General features: G+C 43.5%; 1 protein-coding gene across 1 annotated transcript in view; it reads right to left on the bottom strand.

Annotated features, from left to right (window-relative positions):
* Window positions 1–755: 755 nt before the first annotated feature.
* The window catches only part of ARHGAP31 (Rho GTPase activating protein 31), a 145,219-nt gene continuing 121,183 nt past the window's right edge, over window positions 756–24,791 (bottom strand). The window contains exons 9-12 of the mRNA XM_006884262.1: window positions 17,538–17,600; window positions 14,468–15,028; window positions 6,940–7,217; window positions 756–3,152 (exon numbers count right to left, since the gene is read on the bottom strand). Of these exons, the coding sequence (XP_006884324.1) occupies window positions 756–3,152; window positions 6,940–7,217; window positions 14,468–15,028; window positions 17,538–17,600 (3,299 nt within the window). The remainder of the gene's footprint in view (window positions 3,153–6,939; window positions 7,218–14,467; window positions 15,029–17,537; window positions 17,601–24,791) is intronic.

Raw genomic sequence — 24,791 nt, forward strand, 5'->3', positions numbered from 1 at the left:
TGGACTTAACACACACCAGAGGTCAATAAAGTGACAGCTGGAGTCCCAAATGAATACAAATCAGAGTCTTCTGGGACGGTGCCAGTCTCTGAATATGCTCTTGAGTGTAGAGGCTGTGTTTTGAGTCCGCTGGATGGAGCCTTCTAGAACCGGTGTGCAGAGGTTCCAGGAAAAGTGCAGGTTCAAATCTATGCCCTGGGTGTAGAAGTGAATGTCTGCATTTCCAAATCTGCTTCTATTCTGGATAATACATTTCTACAAAGCTGATTAGAAAACTGCTCTGCAAGAACTATATTTTTAGAACATATTTTTAGGAACATTAGAAAGCATGAGGTAAAGAGGTGACCTTTAAACCTAGACAGTAACACTTTCCAACATAGGCAAAGCATCAAGGGACATTATTACAACCAGCTCTCAACATTAATAGGTAACGTTAAGTGAGGGAACCACCATTTACACACAAGCCCCAAACATCACTGGAGGCAAGCATGTCCACTTCTTCCACTGTGTGACCTTTCCCCACTTGCTCTTAGGGATTTATTTAAATTTCATATCTTAGTCCTTCCCTTGACCACAATTCTGGAAAATGGAAATTTATTAATAATAAATGATTGGAAGACTGGAAAAAAATAATCAGAGGCCAAAATAAACCTGATCTTGGATAACCTGTGCCTAATAGGATTACAGCAAGTTGGTCCTGCAGTCACTTCCAGACAAATCATGACACTTTTCCAACATTAGCAGCTGAACGGATGTCATTCTATTTGCCTCCCGCTTCTTCCATCCAGAATCACTGATCTCCTCTGGGGCTGATAAAAACAGCTGGTTGAAGTCTCTAGTCTCTGGCCATTCTTAGGGATGGTCATTTTATTCCTAAGTGTCACCCCTTCTGGTGTGACCCATGTGTTTTCTGCCAACTCCCCACAAAGAAGGCCAGGGGAAACTGTCTGGATGGGACTTCTGATAGGAGACAGCAAGACCCTGGAATCTGTTCCAGCAGATGAGGGGGGTGGGTGGTCCATAATAGGGAAGGGAGGACTGAACAGGATTAGACTCTGAGGTCTTCCTGGCCTTGACCTGTGGAAAGGCTTAGAACCCCCAGATGATCGCTCTATTTTTGAAGAGACAAGGTTGTCCCCAGATGGCTCTGTCTCTGACATGCACTTTCTGCATTGCACTACTGACTCTTGGGTGGAGACGTTCGACAAGCCTGGCTCTGGAGAAAAGGTGGGTCCCTCACACGATGCAGTCGCATCCGCTGAAGACTCAGTGACTCCTGTATCTTGCTTTGGTTTCTCTCTTTTTGAGCTTTCCAAGGAGGCGGGAGAATCATCTTTGGCAGGTTTCTGAGAGGTCACAGCAGTTGAGTGGGGCTTCTCTTGACTCTTCTCCAGAAGTGGAGCCCCATCTTCCCCTGAGCTCTGAGCAGGCAGGGGCTGTGGGATCTGCATGTACTGAATCTTGGGTGGGATGACCGGGACCGCCTTGGCCTGGCACATTTTGACCATGAAGGAGGTTCTCACAGCCGACACACTCACAGGAGCCGAGTTACGCCGGCCAATCAGAGCATGAGCAACGATGTCCAGGTCCTGGGAGTTTGGGGAGTGGACCCTCCAGGGGTCTGCTTTACAGTGGGACGAGGTCATCCATGTGGCTTTTGAGTCTCTGGGCTCAGAGAGCTGCATTCCAGGTGAACCAAAAGCAGCCACATTCTCAAACCTGAAGAGATCAGTAATGGGAATAGAGTCCAGGTTGAGGGAAGAAGGCCTATTTTTCCCTTTTGGGGGCCCGCATTCGGTGCCCTTCAGCTGTATCTTTGGGGGTTGCTCTCCAGGCATGGTGTTTTGCACGCCAGGGGAACTCTTCTTGCTGGCCTCTGGTCCAGGAGCACTGCCTTGCTTGATCTGCAGGTTGTTGAGCTGCAGATGCCCCACCAGCTCCTTTCCCTCTGCTGGACTGATGGGCCCAGATTCTGCTGTTCCAGACTGCACATTGCCTGGTCCCTTGTGGCCGGGAAGGGCCTCTGCCTCCTTCAGACCAGAGAACTCTCTGAAGGACCTCAGAGCTTTCTCTTGCCATCCGGTCATCTCTCTCCTGGGGGCCAGAGGCTGCAGAGGGTCGGAAATGCTCTGTGTGTCAAGATTAGCACAGCTGCTGGAGGAGGGGCCCTCCAGGGACCACTGGCCCTTATCAGTGGGGTTGCTATCTAGAGAATGGCTCTGGCGAAGGCTGGGCCTGTGGGAAAGCCTCTTCTCTAGCCGGTGGCTCTGGGGACCCTGCAGCTGGGCCGCTTGCAGATCTTTTAGGGTGGGCGAGTGCAGGGGACTTGTCACCCACTGGGGCTCCTCCCAGGGCTCTACCATCTCCAGGCCGTGATGGGCAGTGTCTGTCACAGCGTCATCCTCATCACAGTCTGAAGGTTCTTGTGCACAGTGGACTGCATACCCCTCGCTGTGTGGGGCCAGCTCCTCTTCCCTTGTTGTGCTTGGAAAACCAGGCTCCTTGACCTGGAGAGCAGCATTCTCTGGTTTTTGCTTTTCACTCGGTTTTGGTGTGGCCTCATCCATCTGAAAATGATTCGGGGTGGCAGGGTTGCCTTTGGTCTTCAGCTGGTCTAAAGACAGTTTTGTCCTCAAATTTCCAGTGGGGTCTTCTGTCTCAGGGCTGCTCTCCGGCAGAGGGGTTCGAGGCAATTCCTCTAAAGGAGTTGGAGGGGGAGGAGCAGGCGGGTGGGGAGGCGATAGCTTCCCAGTGCCTCCCACCTCCACCCTAGTACGCAGTGACGCCACCTCGAATGGAACTATTGCCAGAGAAGCCAGATTTCTGGGGTCTGGGCGCTGCTCCGTCTCAGGTTCATCCTTATGGCTGCAAGTTGGATCAGGTTTCTCTTCATTGGCTGCAGGCGAAGCCATCTCTGTGCTCTGATTGGTCTGTTCTTCCAGAGGGGCTGGGCTTTGGGCGGAGCTTCGGGGTGAGCTCCCGGGAGGCTCTGGTGAAGCCAAAGAGCTTGCGCTGGATTCTGGAACTGGCTGAGTTGGGCTGAGTTTTGGAAGCGGTGGTGTTAACGTGGTGAGCTCCTCCTCAGATTCGATGATTTTCAGTTCTTGTTGAATGTCTGGCCAGATCAGGCCATTGGCTAGATCATCTTCATCCTGAAAAACATCAAAACACGAATCTTATCAATGAGTCATCACTGACACCCACATTGTTTCCCAGGGAGTGAAGGCCCTGGAGCAATGCTAGGCTGTGCTAACTTAGCAAATAAAGGATATACGTGGTTGATAATAACTGCATATATTTATTAGAGATTGCTCCCGCACCTCTCCCAAAACTCGGTTGCTGTGGAGTTGCTTCTGACACTTGGTGACCCTGCGTGTGTCAAAGTAGAACTCCATAGGGTTTTCAATGGCTCACCAGGTCTTTATTCCAAGGTACCTCTGGGCAGATCTGCACCTCCAATCTTTCCCTTAGCAGCTGACTCCCTAAACATTTGCACCATGCAGATCTGAATCACCTACGGACTCCAACCACTCACTAGCTTTCAGATTTCTTGTTTAACATCCAACCCAGGACATAAATATGACTATAATTACTTTCATTTTATAGAAGAGAAAGCTGTGTTCAAATGGGCTACACACTCTCCATAAATTGTAGAGGAGCAGACCAGGTTAGATGCTCACAGCTCTGTCTACATGAAAGCATAAGCATGTAACAGCTCCACACTGACACTTCATAAAACAAACAAAAATTCTGGTTTCCTTTGACCTCAAGTTTATGAGACTCCAAACAAGAATGAGATTCTCCTAGTGAAATGAAACTATCAACTTACCCCATGATTTTGCTTTCTAATTAATTCAGATTTTAAATTACAAAGCAAATACATTGTCTGTGTGGCAAAATTTAAAAATACAAAAGAAAAGCAGCATGAAAAATGATTGTTCTTCGTACCCATATTTAATCACTATTAATATGACGGCATGTCCCTTTCTAAAGATGGTGAACTGTCTCTTCTTCCATCTGGTTTGCTGTCTTTGTGTCCCGAATTTTAGCCATGAATTCAGCTTTTCTGTCTGCTTCTGGATTCTTCCCTTTTCCTACGCAAAGACCAAAACTGCAAGCGGGAAATGGACTGAGAGAGGCCTGGTGTGGCTAAAGGGCACAGATTTCAGCTCCTTATTTCTTGTCTCCAGGCCTAATCCTCCACTAGAAGAAGCAGTTCAGGAAATTTTTCCTAGCTTGTAGGGAAACAGGCCTTCCTGAGAAGCCTGCCCTCCACTGACATGTCACCATTTCTCACTTGGCTCTGATCACACACTGCTTCATAGGACAGTTACTTTATACTTGTCTTATCTTTTTCATGGCATTATAAGCTCCTGGAGGCCAGGAATTGTGTTTTACTCATCCTTGTTCTTCAAGGTCAAGCGGTATCTTGTTTACTATGTATAGGTGATCTCAACAAAGGTCTATTGCATTGAAATGGATTGGTGGGTTTTTTTAATTTAATTTTTTTTAAACAATTACTTCCTTTGGATAAATATCTAGGAGAAGAGTTACTTGGTTAAGACAGGGCTAATTTTGAGACCTGACTACCATGTTGTACCAATGAAAGCACATTTCTGTCTGTTTTACTTCCTGCCTGTGCTCTCCTTCAGAGCAGGAGGGACAGCTATTATTACTCATCTGTAATTCACCTCAGTGCCTACATTTATTGATCTCTTACTAAAGCATCAATACTAAGAAATCAGTACATCTAGATGATTAAATGAGTATCTAAACTTCCCTCAATCTTTTTCTGCTATCTCAAGTGCTATAAGAATCTTGCAAGGATTCGCTGACTCTCTCTTTCTCTCTCTACTCCTCATCAATCAGTCCTTTACCTTCTAAGCAGTCCTTTAAACCCTTCTATTTTTATCTCCATTGTTTTCACTCTAGTCTAAACCACTGTATTTTGTGTTTTATTTTACCAGAACTGGTCGAGTAGTTGGGACCATGTTAACTGAAAGGTCAGCAGTTCGAATCCAGGAGTTGTTCTGATGGACAGAGGTGCGGCAGTTTGCTTCTGTAAGAATCGGGATCTTGGAAACCCAACAGGGCAGTTCTACTCTGTCCTGCAGAGCTGCTATGAGTTGGAACTGACTCACCGGCAACAATATTTCTGGTTTTGCTTTAAGGCTCATTAGCATCCTCTCCTCCTCTCTAGCCCTTCTCCAGCCCTGATCCTCCCAGAATAGTGTGACCCTTTAAAGACAGAATTAAAAATATATTCAATACTTTCCCTGTTGTTCTTAGGTTACGCCTCAAATTCCTTCCAGGCTGTCTTGCCTAACGGGGCTCTTGCCTCTTGATGAGCCTCACTTTTTCCAGGCTGGGTGTCCTGGCCCTGCTCCTGCTCCTTGAGTGGTTCCTGTTCTTTCCCACCTCAGATTTATCACCCATCTGATTTCTCTGCCTGAAAGGCTCCATCTTCCAGCCTTTCTATCCTTTCTCCAGGCTGACTTCTCAAACGAAATACCTGCTCTTCAGAGAAGCCTTCCTTGTGTCACTCTTATGACACGCTTCTTCCCTCAGCTGAGGTTTTGTGATACCTCTCCTTCCCCCTTTTCTATGCTCTCACAAGCCTCCATGTGTTCATAAACTACAAAACTCAAAACACCACTTGCCGTAAAGTTGATTCTGACTCATGGTGACCTAGTGTGTGTGCTCTGGAGCTGTTCAAGGCTATGACCTTTCAGAAGCAGACACATCGTCTTTTCCTCTGAGGCATCTCTGAATAGGTTTGAACTGTCAACTATTCAGTTAGTAGTTGAGCCCTTAACCATTTATGCTACCCAGGGGAGTCTTTTACACTTCCATTATCACCCTTAAAAATGATGTTTAATCTTTTCCTCTTCTAGACTGTTAGCTCCAAGAAAGGCAGAGAAAATAACAAGTCTTTTCACTGTAGTCATGTCAACGCTCAGCAAGACCTTAGTACAAGGTAGGTGTCTTATACATGTTTTAAAATATCTGAATGAAGTGCATATCTTTACACATCCCCATGAATTCGCCATCTTCTTCTCAAAGCAATACCATCTACTTGCTTGCTTTCCCAGAATTCAACGCTCATAAACATGTCTGCCTCTTCACCTTCAACAAATGTAAACATGCCTTACTAGAACCCTCCCTATGCCCTACTGTGGTGCCTCAGCACTGTACTAAACTTCAGGACATGGTGCTTTTGTGTATATCTTGGGACAAGTTTTTTTAAGCCATGTATAGGGCAAAAAGGATTTTTCTTTCCCTTTGCTATTTTTCTCCAGGCCACAAAGGTGCCTCTCAAGTGCAGGATTCTTCCTTGAGTATCCTTAGAAAACCCCCTCATATCTTCCTCTTTCCAAGGACATCTCATAAAAGTTTCTTGAACAATTCCACTTCAAAAGAAGACAATGTTTAATTGCTCTGCCATCAGATTTTAATTTCTCCAGAAGCCTTAAAAGAGAGGATTAGATCCCAAGAATTTCTTAGAAGATTTTATTAACAAGTGTAGATACTTGTCCATCTATGATGTCTGGAAAAAAGGGTTGGACCCAATGAATGGTCATTACATTTGAGATGGACTGTGAGAGGGATGTTTTGTGTTGATTCTGGGATTGGATGACATGTTATTCCAAGGACATGTTATTGGTTTATGGTGACTTCAGGTTAGAAAATACTTGGAGTTGAGTTGGTCCTGGGGAGTGTGAACTAAATGGTTCCTTCCCATTGCTGCAGGGCCTCTGAAAAGTCCACTACAGAATGCCAGACCACATTTAGAAGGCTGTCTCCTAAAATCCCTTCCATAGAAACTATTTTGGTCTTCACCAGAAAACCAAAATAAAACAAAAAATAATTTAACCTATAGCTAGAGCCCTTGAGAAAAACAGGAATGTATCTGGCTGGACCAGGCAGAGTCCACCTTACCAGCTCCTGCAGAAATACGGCCTCAGCTCTGATCCTGGGGCTCTCCTGCAGCGCCCTGGGCTCCTGGCCAGCCTCTCGCTCCTGCTCGACCACCTTCTCAGGATCCAGCCTCTTCACTAATTCCCTTAACTGCTGAGGGCCTGGAGGAGTTTCCAAGGGTTTTTTCTCATCTGGTTGGACACCTGGCTCCAAAGAAAGGACTTTGCTGCATTCCACTGTTCCCACCACTTCTGGGACTGGCTTGGCATCCTCGGGAACTGCCTTTGTAGGTGCAGGAGCTGCAATGAGGATAGGTTATCAGTTGAAGGAAACTTCACATGAAGACAGACTGCTCTCAGCACAGTTACTGTTGTGGACTAGACCAGCTCTGCAGGGATGGAGAGCGTTCTCTCTCCTCTTAGCAATGCCCTCTCTTCAGATTCCAGACCTACAGTACCTGGTGCTCCCCAGGAAACCCCTCAGCCTTCAGAAAGAATATCTGGCAACATCTGGAGCCCTTCTTAGTTGTCACAACTGGCAGATGGGAGAAGGGTGCTGTTACAGGTATCTAGTGGGTAGAGGGCAGGGATGATGATCCACACCCTACAATTCACAGGACAGTAACTCCCTACAACACAGAATTATGTGACCCCAAATGTCAATACTTCCGAGCTTGGAAAGTTCTGTTCTAGTTCAAACTTCTACTTCACAGATGAAGAAAGAAACTGAGGCCATGAGAAGCCAAGGTTTGTGCCAGAAGTCTCTGAAAGCCACTGTTCACACCAAGCCATAAAGATACATGATGATCATGATTGCCAGTGTCTTGCATGACCCCTCCCGGGAGTTGTCTGCACTCAATAGGCATATATTTAAGTATCTAAACTGATTTTCAACATCTACCACGTCAAAGACAAAGTGGGTCAACATCAAGTTTGAACTTGACATTTGCCTTGCATGAGGAGAAGCTTTATTCCTTGTATAAGATTTCTTCCCCAGCATGGAATAAAGATGAAGTACTTACACACATGCCTGACACTAAAAGGGGAGGGCTGGGAGAGCCTGGCACTTAGCAGACCCTCAATTGGAATTTCAAAAGCTTGAGTTAAAATTAGTTTCTCAGCCCATCTTATACTCTTGGTCCAGTGGCATAATAACAAGTGCTTTACTGAGCTGCTCTGAAAAACAGACGGTGCCAAAATTAATTGGTGCCAAACCAATTAAGTACAATGTCTGACATACAAAGTTCAGGAGAGTTTGCTCATCAAGAGAATCTGGGCTCCACGTCACTGGCTCCTCTTGTGCCTTAACTCAAAGAGTTCTCAGCCTGACACCATCCTGAAATTCACTGACCTGTGACAGAATCCTGATAGTTGAGCTAATTATGCCTTTGAGTTGAAGTGGTGCTACTTTCCTTTGCCTACCATTTATTAGGCTTGCTTTGTGAAATTTCATTTTATTTCTATATTCGTAAATCATTTACACAGCCCAAAAGTAAAACATATAAGGGAGTTCTGGTGGCCTAGTGGCAAGAAGCTGCGCTGCAATCCCAAAGGTGCACGGTTTGAATTCACCAGATACTCTGCTAGAGAAGGAGGAGCAATTTTCTCCTGTGACAGCTGGATCTGACACAACAATATGCAACAAGAAGAAAAAATTAAATATATGAAGAGGTAGTATCAAAGAAGTTGAGAAAACTCTCATCCCTATTGTTTCTACACAATTTCCCACTGTCCCACAAATAACTATTTTTATTAATTTCTGGTTTAGCTTTCCAGAATTTATTTTTGCAAATCCAAGCAGCTACTGCACTGTATGTATTTTTATTTCCTTGCACAAAGTATGCTGTGTTGTTGTTGTTAAATGTCGTTGAGTCGTAGGCAACTCATAGAAACCTATGAAAGAAAGTCTTCGACACCTGAATGCGCGACTTTCACCATATGACATATATTGTCCTAAGCTTTGCATTTTTCTCCACTTAACAAAAAGACTTGAAATCCATGCCATACTTAAGTAGAATGTTATGAATTAAATTGTGTCTCTCAAAATATGTCTTGGGATCTTAACACCTACAAGTGTGGCTGTAACCACAGTTGGAAATTGTTGCTATGTTAACTAGACCACACTGAAGTATATATATATTAAAAATAAAAACAAAAACAAAGAAGCTGCCTTTGAATTGGTACAGCCTCATAGCTGATCCTCCAGCAGGTTTTCGGAGACTGTAAACTGCACAGGAGGAGATCGTCCTTCTCCTTCCCATGGACCCACTGGTGGATTCGAACCTCCAGAAGTGTGGCCTTTGGGTTAGCAGTGCAACTCCATATGGGCTATGAGTGGTGGTCTCTAGATCTAAAAACTCCTGATTTCTCAAAAGAGCAGGTTGGACACAAAGGTACACACAGACAGACACCAGGGGAAAACCACAGACAAACCAAGAAGGAATCCCTGAGACTCTGACAAGGAAGCATGTGCCACAGCTAAGATGCTAATTTGAACTTTCAGCCTCCAGGACTATGAGGACATCAATTTTTGTTCTTGAAAGATACCAACTTATAGTATTTGTGATACTCAGCCTCAGGGAACCAAGACAAAGAGAATGAACATTCTTTATAGCCTGTCTTATGTGGACTCCCTTCAAAGTCAAGTCTGAGGCAAGGCCTTGGCAACAGGAAGCCGGAGTGAGGATGTAAAAAAGAAATGGCGGAAAAGTCAAGAAACGGTATGTTGGTACGTTCATTACCACATTAAGCAGTGGGCCTCCCTCCCTGGTGGCTCTTCGAGGAACCATGTAGGATGTGTCTCACAGCTATTCCTCCAAAGGAGGGGAAGTTGAGTCATTTATCCATGATTCCCATCACCTATTCCAGGCATACCTCAGAGATGCTGGGGTTTTGTTCCCAATCATGACAATAAAACAAACATTGCAATACAGTGAGTCACACATCTCCCCCACCCCCTTTCCTAGCATGTAAACTGTAGTGTGTTCAGTGTGCAATACATTCTGGAAAAGTTTGAACACAAGAACTACAGATACAGAGACATGAAGTGAGCAAATGCTTATTGGAAAAATGGGGCAATCAGACTTGCCCAACATAGGGTTGCCACAAAACTTCAGTCCGGTAAAAAGACAGCATCTTTGAATCACAATAAAGTGAAACCAAATAAATGATTTAAGCTTGTAGTTGCGGGCAACTCAAACTCAACTCGATGTATTGAACTAGAACATCATTGGGTTTCCAAGCTTGAATCACATGGGAGGAGACTGTCCATCTTTCTCCTACAGAGAGGCTGGTAGGTCCAACGGCCAGAGGGCTGTGGCATTTGGGTTAGCAGTACAACCCCCTAAGGCTGGGCCACCAGAGATCCCTGTCAGCTGAAGGCAGCCTGAGCTACTTTTCCATATGTGTGGGTGGTACTGAAGGGCTAGTTGAGAGCTTCACTTCAGAAAAGGCCCTGGAGGTGAAAACCAGAAACACACTTGAGATAGGACTCTTCTGTGTGCAGATAAATTGTCCGTGAGACATGCCCTAGCACTGGGGAAGAGTCGGGGGAGACCATGAAGATACAGGACTCCACAGGGCAGTATTGTGTGGATGTGCAAGCCAGCCAGTCTCCTAAAGATGGACACTTGTGTTATGGCCAGTCTTCTGAATTACAAATAATGCTCTGATACATCTATATAATTTTTATTCTTGTGCAGATATATAAGTTCTTGAAAGTGAAACATTTGGCAAAAAGGTAAACGTACCCGTAAGTTAAAGCTATCTGTAGCTATGATCTCTTAGTTGGGACAATGCGCTGGCATTTCGCTTTGAGCTCAGGGTCTGCTGACTATGCACATTAATAAAGACTCTGTTGTGGACTGAACTGCATCTCCCTAAAAATTAGTATTGTAAATCCTAAGCTATGGTTTGAATCCACCTGTGGCTCTATGGACAATCTCCTCCTGTGTGATTTACAGTCTCTGAAAACCTCCTGGTGGGTCAGCTGTGAATAAGCAATGAGTTTGTGATATCTGTGGTCACAATTACATTTGGTAATGAGTTTTCTCTTTTGTTCTGTTAATAAGACAGTACAGGGTGTTTCTGAAGTCAATCTCTTGAAATATAGGAGAGCAGATTAAACAAGCAACAGCATATATACTGATGGACAATATCCATGACATGACTGCCAAGGACCTTCCTCTAGAATGAGCAGAGAGTCATCCTCTGGAGCCCTGAATTCAGATACACTCTTAAACTGTTAGAAAAAGAAATTTTTGTTCTTTAAAGCTATTCCTTCAGAAATACTGTGTTATTTCTGTTCTAGGAGCACCAGGTAACTAAAAATAAGGTAAGAAGTGGAAGGAGGCCCTTTACATATCACCCACTTCCCTCACTGGCTGCCTACCAGTTCCCTTGTGGTATTTAAAGCCCCATTACTCTAGCTACAGGAGCTCTGTTGTTGTTATTAGTGCTGTTGAGTCCACTATGGCCCACTGAAACCCTAGGAACAGTGGCTCTGAACTTGCCCTATCCTCACCAACCTCACTGTCTTTGATATACTGAAGCACAATAAAGTGGAAAAACAATCAAAGTATGTCTGTATCTGAGGGCAACTCAAATTCCACACTGTTGAGCCAGAATCAATGCACAGCTGATGTGTATCTTATTGTGGTTTGAATCCACCAGTTACTCCCTGGAGAAAGATAGGCAATCTCCTCCCATGTGATTTATAGCCTCTGAAAATCTGCTGGAGGGCCAGCTGAGAATCATTTCTCAGACAACAACAATGAGAGGATGATGTAAAACTAGTCCAGTCACAACTCATCCTTCTCTGCTGCAACTTTTACCCCTCTACAGGACACTGTTCCAGCAGTAACTCGGTGCCAACAGTCAAGAAAGCGGGAGATGTATTGGGAAGGTCTGTAGTCAGGGACCTCTCCAAATTATTTAGGAGTAATGATGTCAGTTTGAGGACTAAGGTGCATCTGATGCAGGCCATGCTCTTTAAGATCACTTGCTATGCATCTGAGAGCTGGGCAATGAATAAGGATGGCAGAAGAGTTGATGCCTTCCAACTACAGTGTTGGAGAAGAGTTCTAAATATCCCAAAGATGGGCAAAAAACCAGACAAACATGTTTTGGGGAGGGTGAAGGCAGAGTGCTCTTTGGAGGAAATAATGATTAAGCTTTGTCTCACACACTGTGGTCATATTGTTAGAAGAGGCTCTTCCTTGGAAAGAGACATCAACTTAGTGAGGTTTCCAAGGCTGTGAATCTTTATGGGAAGAGACTGCCTATCTTTCTCCCTCAGAGCAGCTGGTGGATTGAAACCCAGGACCCTCAATTTACTAGCACAAACAAGTAATGCAGTATGCCAACAGAGCTCTTTAATTAGATGACTGACAGGTATTACACTGGAAGAAGGAAAAGGCTAAGCGAAAGAAGGTTGATCAACATAAGAGGAAGAAAAAAGGACTAGCATGGATTGCACATCTGCCCTACGCTAAAGCAGGCAATGTGGACAACTTCTAATCACTGCTTACCACAGTCCTTGAGATAGGAACTGCCTCTGCTTTGCAGATGAGAAATCAACTCAAATGTATCAGTCTTCATATATTCAAATATACCAACCCACTTCATATATCCAAATGTATCACCTTCATATATTCAACAACTATATCAGCCCCCCTTCAACTGTCAGGATCTGAACCAAAGCAGCCGGGACCCCAAACACGTGTATTTTCCAGAATATTCTGCTTCCTCTAAGCCCAGAATGCCCTTCTCCTAGCTTTCTGCAGGGAGATATCCTGCCCATGTGTCAAGACGTGGCATAAACTCTTCTGAGAAGTCTTCCTAGAATTCACCTGAGGACTGCTTCTCCCTCATCCCTCTGCAGTCCTGTTTGAACATCTCTCTCATACTACTTCAGGCACTTCCCTCATTCCAAAAAAATAAAACAGCTCAAGGAGCCTGTTACGCATTTCCACAGGATGACACTGTGCTTGACTTCAGTTCACTGACTGAGCTTGTTGGGGAAGGACTCACTGCTATTAGGGGAGGGTGTGGACCATCGTAAACCTGTGAGGGAACACTGTGGGATGCGTAAAAACATGGAATTTTTTAGTTGAGAATCAAATCCTGGCTTTTTTCTACTTCCTAGCTATGAGTCATTGAGCAAGTTAGTAATTTCTCTCTAAGCAAATAAGGATGATACTAACAACCACCTTTATGGTTTGTTGGGAGCAGAAAATAGTCTACATATAGAAGAACACTTAAGACAGTGGCTGACAACATAACAGGTGCTCAAAACAAGTTTAATTCTGAGAAAGAATTGAAATTCAACTCTTAAAACGATCCAAACTTAGAGCTCTGGTGGCCTACTGGCAAGAAGTTACACTGAGATCCCGAAGGTGCGCAGTTCGAATCCACCAGATGCTCCACTAGAGGAGGGACAATCTCCTGCACCAGTTGGATGTGATTTGATGGAACACAACAAGGAAAGAAAAAAAAAAGTGGCACCACTGGTTTTTTTAAAAAATTAAAGCTCAGTGTCCTGCAGTCACAAGAGACTCATAATTGGCCCTCCACTGGGTTTCTGAGGCTGCAGATCACATGAGAGGAGACGGCCTATCTGACTCCTGAAAAGTGCTGGTAGATTTGAATTGTTAAAGAGACATGACCTTTGTGTTAGTAATTTGACTTCCTATGGGCTATGCTACCAGAGCTCCCTATATTGAAAGGAGAATTAGCGTTTGTTGGCTTATCTGTCAATCACCACTTCTTTAAAGTTGCCCCTACATTTGGCTGAACTCCTCACTCCGGAGATGGTCCAGAGACTTAAACCTGGCCAATTCTCATGCCCTGCCAGCTTAGGAACAGTGAAGGGATGAAGGCTGGACATGTGACCCAAGCAGACCCAGTCAGAGTCTCCCCCGCATTCTGTCTAGGGTACTTGGGGTGGAAAGGTACACTCTTTCACTGCTGAGTTTCCTAGGCTAACACTGTGGCCAAGCCACGTTCTCTGCAGATGTGAGAAGTGAGGGATGAGTGGACGGAGATAGGCCAGGTCCGTAAGCCTTCCAGTCCAACACAGCAGCTCTGAATCCCATTCTAGGAGCTTTTCCTCTCACCTTCTCATTAGCTGAGTAAACAAAAACATGATGGTAAATCATGATTCCTGAGCACCCACTAATCTTATCCCATGAAATTTACAGTCTGAAAACCCTCTGGAGGTTCAGTGATGGGTTGGTTCTGACTTGATGGCACAAAATAACAACAACAATAATGTAAAAGGCATTCCAAAAGCTTGATATATGTTCACTAATAATAATAATAATTGCAACTAATTTATCAAGAATATCTTTTACATTTCATAAACCGAGAAACTGAGGCACAGAATGATCCTGTTAAAAGACCAGAGATTGAGGCAGCCTGGCTCTAGAGCCCACATCCTAACAACACACATTTACTACATTGTCTGACAAACTTTGTTTCAGCACATTTTGGTCTAGTTTTTCTCTCTTGTCACGGAAGGAGGCCTTCCTACCTCTCTTTCCCCATCTTACCTGTAGATGCCTGCTTCTCCTCTTCAGGCCACCCTCCATTGTCTGAGCTCTGGAAAGAGAACTCTTCCAGGCTGGAGAGTGACTGGAGCTCCTTGGGGGGTGTTCTGCAGGGGGTGCTGTTGGTGCTGATGACCGCTGACACGCGGAGAGGCACGGACACAGCAAAGGGCTCCGAGATGTTTAAGGCCTTGCGCTGGTGGCGGGGCGACGGCTCCATGTGGAAGAGGCTGCTGGTGAAGACGGATCTGCTGGGGTTCTCGTTTGAGATGTAGAACATGCCCTGCATCTTGGGGGCCATCTGCTCACTCTCGGGGTCCTCGGTAGGCCGGAACACCTTCAGCTGTTCTGGCGGCGGCCGGGCCTGACCACCCTGCGGCTGTCTTCGGTCACAGCCCCCCTCGAAGCTCCCCTGGGCTCCGGCTGGCATCCCCTCTGGGCCCCACTCGCCCTCCTGCTTGCTGAGATCGCAGGAGTTGCCAGTGCCAGTGGAGTGCATTTTCGTTGCTGGAATGAAAAATCCACCTGTAACAGTGCGGTTGAAATTTCCTTTGTTTTCTTTCCCTAATGAGAGGAAAAAAAAAACCCAAGTGCATGACCAGCAGCATCCTGGACACATACATAGCCTCACCCTCCCTTCTGGGAAAGGCAGCGGTCAGTGCTGTTTTGTTGTTTGGTGCCATCCACTCCACCTCCTGACGTCCCCATGTGTCCAGAGTGGAACTACCCCACAGGGTGTTCACGGCTGTGACCTTCCAGAAGATCACCAGGCTTGTCTCCCAAGGAGCCAGTCCATGGGTTTGACCCAAACCTATGAACTGATAATCTAGAGCTTAGCTATTTGTACCACCCAAAGACAGTTAGTGGCAGAATCATGGTAGCCAAGGCAGGTACATAACTCGGCTGACATGACAGGGAACAGAATCTCATGAGTACTAATGTGATTAGCCTATGTGCTGTGGTACCAGATGGGATCCGGTTAAATTTTTGCAGGGAGAGCTGGCTCCAGTTGAAATCTGCTGCTAAAACTGGTAAACAGAGATGTCGTGTCTCAAGTGTTAGATGTAGATCATAACACAACAAAGAAACAGATGGCAGATTTTGATGTTTGCTTAAAATGACGGAGGCAGGGAAATAAAGGCAAAGCATCACTATCTTGTTTTAACTCAGATTCTGGCAGGCAGACAGAGGTTTGATTTGTCAGCACGGAAACAAATGCCATTCTCAGCTAGACCTTTCCCTTTTTCCTAGGCTTCCTCCTGCTGACTCAGAGGATGAGACTAGAAGTGTGAATTGAGGAAATGTTAAAAAGCTTCTTGGTGAGAAGTGGGTTCTCAGCTCACCCAGAAGTGAGGGCAAAGAAGAAAAAGTCTTTATGGGAAGTGAAGAAGCTGGGGGATGACAGATAGGTATGATTTCTTACCCACCCTTTAAGTAAGTGCAAAGATCTCCTTTAATGCATAAGGAAACCGAGGCTCAGAGGCGATTAGACTGACCTACAGAAGAATCCCGTTTTGAAAACTTAGACAAAGAGCTTTGAAACCAAAGCATACAGATGAGTATAAAGATTAGAGAAAACAAAAAGTATCAAGTGAGCTTAAGAAGACTTGACTTAAAAAAAAACCCAAACAACTTTATTGAATATCTTATCAGGAGTCCAGACAGTGTAGCTGGTTACATAGTGTGTTCCTGACAGAAAGGTCAGCAATTTGAATCTAATGCTCACTTCTCTGGAGAAAGACAGGCAGTCTCCTCCTCTAAAAATTTACAGCCTTGAATTAAAAAAAAAAAAAATTTAAAAAAGCAAGCTTTGCAGCCTTGGAAGCTTGCTGGGAGGGTAGAACCAAGATGACGATATTGGGCTTGGTTTTCATTTGTATTTTCTCATAAGCTTTGGAATGAACTTTTTTTTTAAGATGGTTCAAAGATTTTTCTATATTATTTCAGGCTGCTTCAACTATTAAAGAGAAGGATGTCGTATGTTAAAGGGGCTGGAAGTTATAGAACAAATATAGGGGTGTTTTAATGGTCTATCAAGGGATCCCATTGCCTTAGAACCTGTAACGGTCCCTGTTGATTGCTTAACACAACAGAAATGAAGGCTATGTGCCAAGTCAACCTGGAGGGTCACACCCGTGAGAACACAACTTGGTGAGGTGAGATTTTGGTGACTAATGTCACCTTACATACAACTAGACAAACAGCTTACTTCAACCCAGGATGCCATTAATTCCCAGGGCCCTAGTACATCACTCACTCTCTGTGTCACAGTTGATCCCAACTCCTAGCAACTTGCCATTGGGCTTCCAAGACTGTGAATTACAATGAGAGGAGACTGCCTATCTGGAGCATCTGGGGGATTCAAATTGTTGGAGAGGTGCAGTCTTTGGGTTTAGCTTCTACAGACTATGCCCCTGGAGCCGAGTACATAGCTGGTGCTTCATCTATGTTCACTGATGAACAAATGAATCTATCAAGCCCAAATCATGATTTGATAAGTATTATGAAGTTAATGCCTATGGAAACATCCAAATTAAAATTCAAGACACTTGTATATTTAGACGCAGATTCAAAACTGTGAGATAAAGTTCCAATTTTTTTTTTTTTCATTTTAGTGTGTGTGTGTGTGTGTGTGTGTGTGTGTGTGCGCGCGCGCACGCGTGTACTGTCGAATCTAATCTGACTGGTCCAGGAGGAGAGTGCCCCTCCTCCAGAGGAGCATTTGCTGGCTTAGAATCACACGCCTTTGGGATTGCAATGCAGTTTCTTGCCACTAGGCTACCAGAGCTCCTTTTTTTAAAAAAAAAAACTGTGAGATAGCATTTTTCCTTCTCCCTTTGAGCCCAAGGGCAAGACTCTGCAAAGTACCTGTGTTCTTCAGCTTAGATGAAACCTCTTTCAGGATTTGCGATAGAGAAGAGAAAGTTGCACAGGGCCATATGAACCCCCTGGGTTCAGGAAAGGTCAGCGAGGGATCTGGGACAAAGGCTGAAAGGACAGAAGCTTTGAAAGGTAAGTCTGCTTATGAACTCCAGTCCTCCAGCCTGTTCAGAAACAAATTACAAAATCTCACCTTCCACGGGCACTGAGCACAGAGAGTCCATGCTTTTTGCTGGTCGGATAGTAGCCTTCTCCACTAAAGGCAAAAGAAAAAAATAACACTGATAAATGCATATTAACAGGAAGTATCTGGCATACTAAGTCAGACTGTAAGCACACAGAAATGTTTTTAGCAAAGTTTTTCAAATATTTATAATTTGCCCTCTTGGAAAATATTTTCTCATCCTATTCTAGATGTTTGTACATTCTTTTTCTTCTTTTTTTTTAATCTAGAGACCGTCTAGAGATAGTTGTCCTCATTTTTACATGAGGAACTGAGACTTAAAAAGGGTAGGATTAAACAAAGATTACACAGTGATTAAGCCAAGAGTTATATTCAGGGCTGGTCAATGCCATCTGTATTTTAAATACTTTAAAATATTTGGTGGTGGTTGTTGTTGTTATTGTTGTGTGCCACTGAGTTGCTTGTGACTCATAGCGACCCTATGTACAACGGCTCTGAATCCTGACACACCCAACCCCATTACCCTAGTCACTGAGTCAATCCATCTCAGGCAGGGTCTTCCTCTATCGTACTGTCCCTCTACCCTTCAAGCATGATGTCCCTCTCCAAGGCCTGGACCTGCCATGCAACATGTCCAAAGTATATCAGATGAAGCTTCAGAATCCTTGCCTCCAAGGAATAGCATCGTGTCACCCTCTCCAGGAGGATCCTGTTTATCCTCCTAGCAGTCCATGGTAAATTCAATACTCTTCTCCAGCACCACAGCTCAAAGGCATCAATTCTCCTTCTATCCTCCTTAGTCATTGTCCAGCTTTCTGATGCACAGCAAGGAATTGACCTGGATCAGGTGCAGCTTAGTAGCCAGAATGACATTGCTGGTCTTCAATACTTTGGAGATGTCCCTGACAACAGACTTTTCCAATGCAATTTGTCTTTTAATTTCCTGGCTGCTGGTACTAAAGTGTTGATTGTGGAGCCAAGCAAACTTAAGCTGTTAAGAAGGCACCACCATCAATCATGATGCTGCCAATCTGTCCAGTGATGAGAATCTTTGTTTTCTTGATGTTGCACTTCAATCTATATTTAAGTCTATAGTCCTCAACCCTCTGCAACGAATGACTCAGGCCCTCATCAGTTTTAGCAAGCAAGGTTGTGTCATCTGCGTAATGCAGGCTGTTGATGAGTCTTTCTCCAATCCTGATACCCAACTCTTCCTCTTAGAGACCAGCCTCCTGGATGATCTGTTCTGCATATAGATTGAAAAGGTATGGAGATAGGATGCATGCTGACATACAACCTTCCTAATTTTGAACCATGCAGTGGTTCCTTGCTCTGTTCTGACGACTGCCTCCTGCTCCAACTATAGTTTTCACTTAAGCACAATCATGTGTTCTGAGATTCCCATTCTTCTCAAAGTCAACCACAGCTTATTGTGATCCACACAGTCAAATGCCTTTGCATAGTCAATGAAACACAGATAGACATTCCTCTGGTACTCTCTGCTTTCAGCCAAGATCCAACTAACATTAGCTATAATATTCCTAGTACTATGGCCTCTTCTAAATCCAGCCTGCACACTTGGTAGTTCTCTGCTGGTGTGCTGTTCTAGGAGGTTTTTTATAATTTTTGGCAGAATTTTGCTTGAATGTGAGATTAATGATATTGTTTGATATTTTCCGCACTCTGTCGGGTCACCTTTCTTTGGGATAGGAACAAATTTTTTTGCCAGTTTCTTCAGAGCAGCTTGAACATCTTCCGTCATCATCACTGGCTTTTCCTCATACGTTGTTTCATTAAATTTTTCTGTGTCCACCAATTCCTTTTGTACAATGACTCTGTATACTCCAACCATTTTCTTTTCATGTTTTCTGGATCATTTAATATTCTGTCCTGAGTATCCTTAAGTATTGCAACTGGAGGCTTGAATTTGTTCTTCAGTTCCTTCAGCTTTAGAAATGGCAAGTGAGTTCACCCCATTTTGATTTTCTGACTCCAGTTCTTTGCACATTTCATTATAATACTTTGCTTTGTCTTCCCACGCTGCCCTTTGAAAATCTTCTTTTCAGGTACTTACCTTCTTGATTTCTTCCCTTTGCTTTGGCTTCTTGGTGCTTAGTACAATATTCAGAGTTTCTTCTGACATCCATCTTGATCATTTCTTCCTCTTTTTTTTTCTTTTCATTCTTCCTGGATGATATTCCTGATACCCTCCCACAGCTCATCTGATTTCCACTCATGAGTATTCAAAGCCTCAAACCTGTTCCTGAGATGGTTTTGAAATTCAGGTGGGATAGAGAAAAAAGTCAAATTTTGGTTCTTGTGGATTTGATTTTACCTTCTTTAGCTTCAGCTTGAACTTGCATATGAGGAGTTGGTGGTCTGTTACACAATCAGCACGTGGCCTAGTTTTCACTGCTGATATTGAGATTCTCCAGCAGTTCTTTCCCCAGAAAAAAACTGATCTGATTCCTGTGCATACCATCAAGTTAAATCCATGTGTATAATCTGTGTTTATGGTTCTTATAAAAAGTATTTGCAATGAATAAATCATTGATTGTACAGAATTCTTTCATTCTATCTCCGGCTTAATTTTTGTCATCAAGTCCATGTTTTCTGAAAACTGATCTTCCTTCCCCGTTCCCAAGTTTTGCATTCTAGTCACCCATTATTATTAATGCATCTTGATTGCATATATGAGCTATTTCTGACTGCAAAAGTCACCTTTTCAAAGAATTGACCCTGCAGTACATTTTAAAGTTGATATTCAAATAGTTTTCTCAATATGTTGTTGCTGTTGTTATGTGCTGTCGAGTCATTTGCAACTCATAGCGACCCTATGTACAACAGGCCTAAACTCTGATCTGACCTGTGCCAATTGCACCATCTCTGATATACCCATCCCAATTACCCCAGTCACTGAATCAATCCACGTCATAGGGGGCCTTCCCCTTCTGCACTGTCCCTCCACCCTACCAAGCATGATGTCCCTCTTCAAGGACCTGTCCCTCCTTGCAACATGTCCAAAGTATGTTAGATGGAGTCTCAGAATCCTTGCCTCCAAGGAGCAGCCCAGTTTGACCCTTTCCAGGATGAATCTGTTTGTTTTCCTAGCAGTCCATGGTACCCTCAATACTCTTCTCCAGCACCAATGCTCAAAGGCATCAATTCTCCTTCTATCCTCCTTAGTCACTGTCCAACTCTCTGATCCATAACAAGTGATAGCAAAGACCATGGCCTGTATCAGACGCACCTTGGTCTCCAAAGAGACACCATTGCTCTTCAGTACTTTGGAGAGGTCCCTAAGAGCAGACTTTCCCATGGCAATATGTCTTCTAATTTCCTGGCTACTGGTGCCAAGAGTGTTGACCATGGAGCCAAGCAAACTGAAGCTGTGAACAATCTCAATCTCTTCACCATCCATCCTGATGCTGCCAATTGGCCCAGTGGAGAGAAATCTTTGTCTTCTTGACATTGAGCCTCAATCCATATTGGAGGCTGCAGTCCTCTGCAGTAAGCGCTTCAGGTCCTCCCCAGTTTCAGCAAGCAGGGTTGTGTCATCTGCATAACACAGATTGTTGACAGATCTTCCACCAATCTTGACCCCACATTTCTCCTCATAGAGCCCAGCCTCACAGATACTCTGTTCTGCATATAGGTTGAAAAGGTATGGAGATAGGATGCATCCCTGGTGTACACCCTTCCCAATTTTGAACCATGCAGTGTTCCCTTGCTCTGTTCTGACGACTGCCTCCTGGTCCAAGTATAAGTTTCGCATTAGAATGATCAAGTGTTCTGGTATTCCCATTCTTCTCAGAGTCAGCCACAGTTTGTTCCTCAATATACATTTAAATAACTACAAAGGATACCCATAATGTGTGTTGTATATTTGACAAAATATTAGAACTATGTGTAAGTTCATACAATTTACAGGAAACACCTGCCAGATAATCAGCTCTACCCCTTACTACCATATGACCTGGGGCTTGGATAAAACACTATTGTTAGTTTCTGCATTCTTAATGGGACTATCCTTCTAAAAATAGAGGGTGTGTAGATCAGAGTCTTACATTTTACAGATAAAGAGAAAAAGCAAGTTTGTAAAGTGGCTGTTGGTAAGCAAAGAGTCTTAAGCTCAATTTTAGAAATTTTAGAAAAAGGATCCAATAATGACTTTATGGGAAGAAACTCTTGGGTTTGTCAAGCTAGAGAGCTAGATTCTTGACCAGGAGCCACACTGATCGGCACCCAGCTCTTGGATATGACAGGTGTGGGGGTCCAGGACACTGGGGACTGCATTTCTCCTCGTTGCAGTTTGCTCCAGGAAGCCTGCAGACTGTGCCTTCCCCAGGCCCCACCCACCAGCCTCACTTCAGAGCTGATCTCAGCCTGATCTGCACTGAGCACAGACCTTGTGCCTGCCATACTCTGTGCATATCTGTAAGCTTTCTGGAATGGTGTGAGGTTTGAATAAATGGAAAAATTTTTAACTACCCCAGACATGGTGTTAGATGCTTTCACAAATACCTCTTGTCAGGGGACTGACTGAATTGCCGAAAGGTGCCTCTTTCTGAGTCAAACTTGCGAGGAAAGGGAAGAAGGCTCTGAAGTCAATAAAAAGCCCCAGGACCAGCAGCCTTTAGGGCAACTCTGGGTTCACAGAGAGCTGGGTTTGAATCCCAGCACTGCCACTTAGGGCTGAGTAACATCACACAAGCACCTAATCACCTAAACGTCTGTTAAGTTTCAGTTTTTTTCATGTGCAAGTGACAGAAAATAGGACAGTTGTAAGGACCAAATGAGTAACGTACATAAAGTAATGATTATGGTGCATCAGTATAGAATAGTGTGTAACTACTGTTTACTGTTGCTGCTATTCAAGATTGTTATTCAAAGGCTAGGCAACAAAGTGGAATAGGGGAGAGAGCTCTATAGGAAGCAGCCATGGTTGGCCTTGATCCAAATGACAGGAATTCTTTCAATTTGACAGTAGCTGTTTTGTCTCTCTTTTAAAAAATACACCAGTTGTCCACATCAACTCATGCTGGTCCATGTGTGTCAGAGCAGAACTGGGCTCCGTTTGGCTGTTTTCAAGGATCGTGAGCTTTCCGAAACAGACTGGCAGGCCTGTCTTCCAAGGTGCCTCTTGATGGATTTGAACTGCCGAGTTTTTTGTTAGCAGCCAAGTCTCTTTTTTGCATCTCTGTTCTAAACCCTAGTTTCTTCTGGGAGGTTCGGAATTAGCCTCCTGGCCTTCCAGCTTTGGATGTAGCTCTCACTGAGGACATGGGAGGCATGTCCTTTTTTTTATAAATAAAAAAAAAAATTCCCTATACTAGTTTATTTCGAAAATAAACTTTATTTTATAAATGTTTTTAAAAATTCCCTATACTAGTTTATTTAGAAAATTTGAATATAAATTTGAACAAATTCTTTCAGTTTCCCTCACCCCCATCTATCAAATTATACAACTCAATGATTAATGCCCCCTCCCCCAAATTCTTCTTTTAGATTCCTACTTTCTGATCAAGATCTAATCTACCACACCGACTTTGTTCATTTAGGCTCTTTCCATTTTGCAAAGATGTGCTTTCCCCATCATGTAGACGCCCACCCATAATCCTTTTCTTCCTTCTCACTGAGTCTGGCATTTCCTGGGTTCATCTGCCTGGTGATCCCGTTTCTCATGCAACAGTGATTGATTGGTTCAGTAGCCAATCCAGCTTAAGTCAATCATCATAAGGCATTTCTTTTGTCTTAGGGATTGATCTATGTGCTTTAGTCAAATTTCATGAGATCTGAGGAGTTTGGTGGGGGGTTTTGGCTAAGTACGTTTTTGGGGTTTGGGAACTAGCCACAAGAAATGATGCTTTTTCTCCCTGTGTATACAAGGTGATAGCCAGAGCCCTGCAGTCATTTGCCATAGTGAGAGAAGCCAAGGGTTGAGGCTAAACTCCTGCTGTGGGAAAATTCAGAAATGGAGAGAGAGAAATGGTATTAAATCACTCCTGAAGCCTACCATATGTCTGAATATTCAATTACAGAAGCCAGTAAATGCCCTTGTTATAAGCCAGGTGAACTGAATTTTCTATTTTTACAGATGAAATAATCATTAATTGCTATGCTCTGTAGCATTTTTCAGTATTCTTAATAATCAAACCTTAATATTTCTACTATCTGGTTTCTGAATTTTTGGCATACAATTAGGACTGGGATCAGGGGGGGAAATGTAAACATTATCCCTTATTTTTCATATGGATATTAACTTTTTCTTCCCCCAAATCTATATAATTTAAAAAGTTTAAACATTCAGAAAAAATGAAGACCTCAGAAGCGAACTGGCTAGTATCAAGAGTTGCCAGCATTTTGCAATACTTGTTTTTAAATCTGTATTTACCTACTTACCTACATCTGCTGAACCATTTGAAAGTGTTTCACAATATTTCAACACTTTACTCTTAAATACTTGAACTTTAGCTCTTATCTCCTAAGAACTTAATACCATTTAATATCCAGTGTATGTGCGTATTTTCTCCACTTCTTCCCTCAAACTACATTTTGAAACTTTTTTCCCCTGGAAGATATAAACAAGGCTTCCTCTTTCCAGCTAGGCTTTTTTTTTTTTTTTTAAAAAAAAACCCAAACCCCCAAATAATCACTCTCTTTTTATCATACTTTCAGTCTATACCCCTAAAACACCTTACACACAATTGCATGCTCTTCCTTTTCCTGACTCAATGTCCAGCTGGATGAGTGATATTCCTCACTGTAATATTGGTTTCCTTGGTTCCTTCCTGCATCAATTTCTATTCAGTAGTTGGAAAAAAGTTCCACAATGCAGCATCCCTATTTAAAAACCATACCTTCAGAGGAGAAAGGATAGCTCTTCCTTAGAACAAAATTCCAATTAATAAACAGTGAGTGAATAAGGGAACTATAAAATCACCATTTGGCCAACATGATAGGCAAGCATCATCAATGGGTGCTAAAGTACTTGGATGAAAAGTATAAGGAAAAAGAAGATAGTGGAGTGGTTTCAAAATAAGTCTTGGGAGGGATTTATTAATTGCAAAGAAAAAAAACTTTATAATGGCAAAACCTACAGATATTTCTTTAACTAAGTGATCAAATTTAGCATCACCAGCAGAAAGATATTAACATAAGTACCTCCTGATATAATACAATGAGTAGGGCATATCACTTCCGTGGTGTTACTACTGCAAGAATTCCCGACTTTAGTCTTGTCATGAGAAAATACCAGAAAAA

This window comes from Elephantulus edwardii, unplaced genomic scaffold (assembly GCF_000299155.1).
Source record: "Elephantulus edwardii isolate Elephantulus edwardi_28Jun2011 unplaced genomic scaffold, EleEdw1.0 scaffold00032, whole genome shotgun sequence".
Classification (NCBI taxonomy): domain Eukaryota; kingdom Metazoa; phylum Chordata; class Mammalia; order Macroscelidea; family Macroscelididae; genus Elephantulus; species Elephantulus edwardii.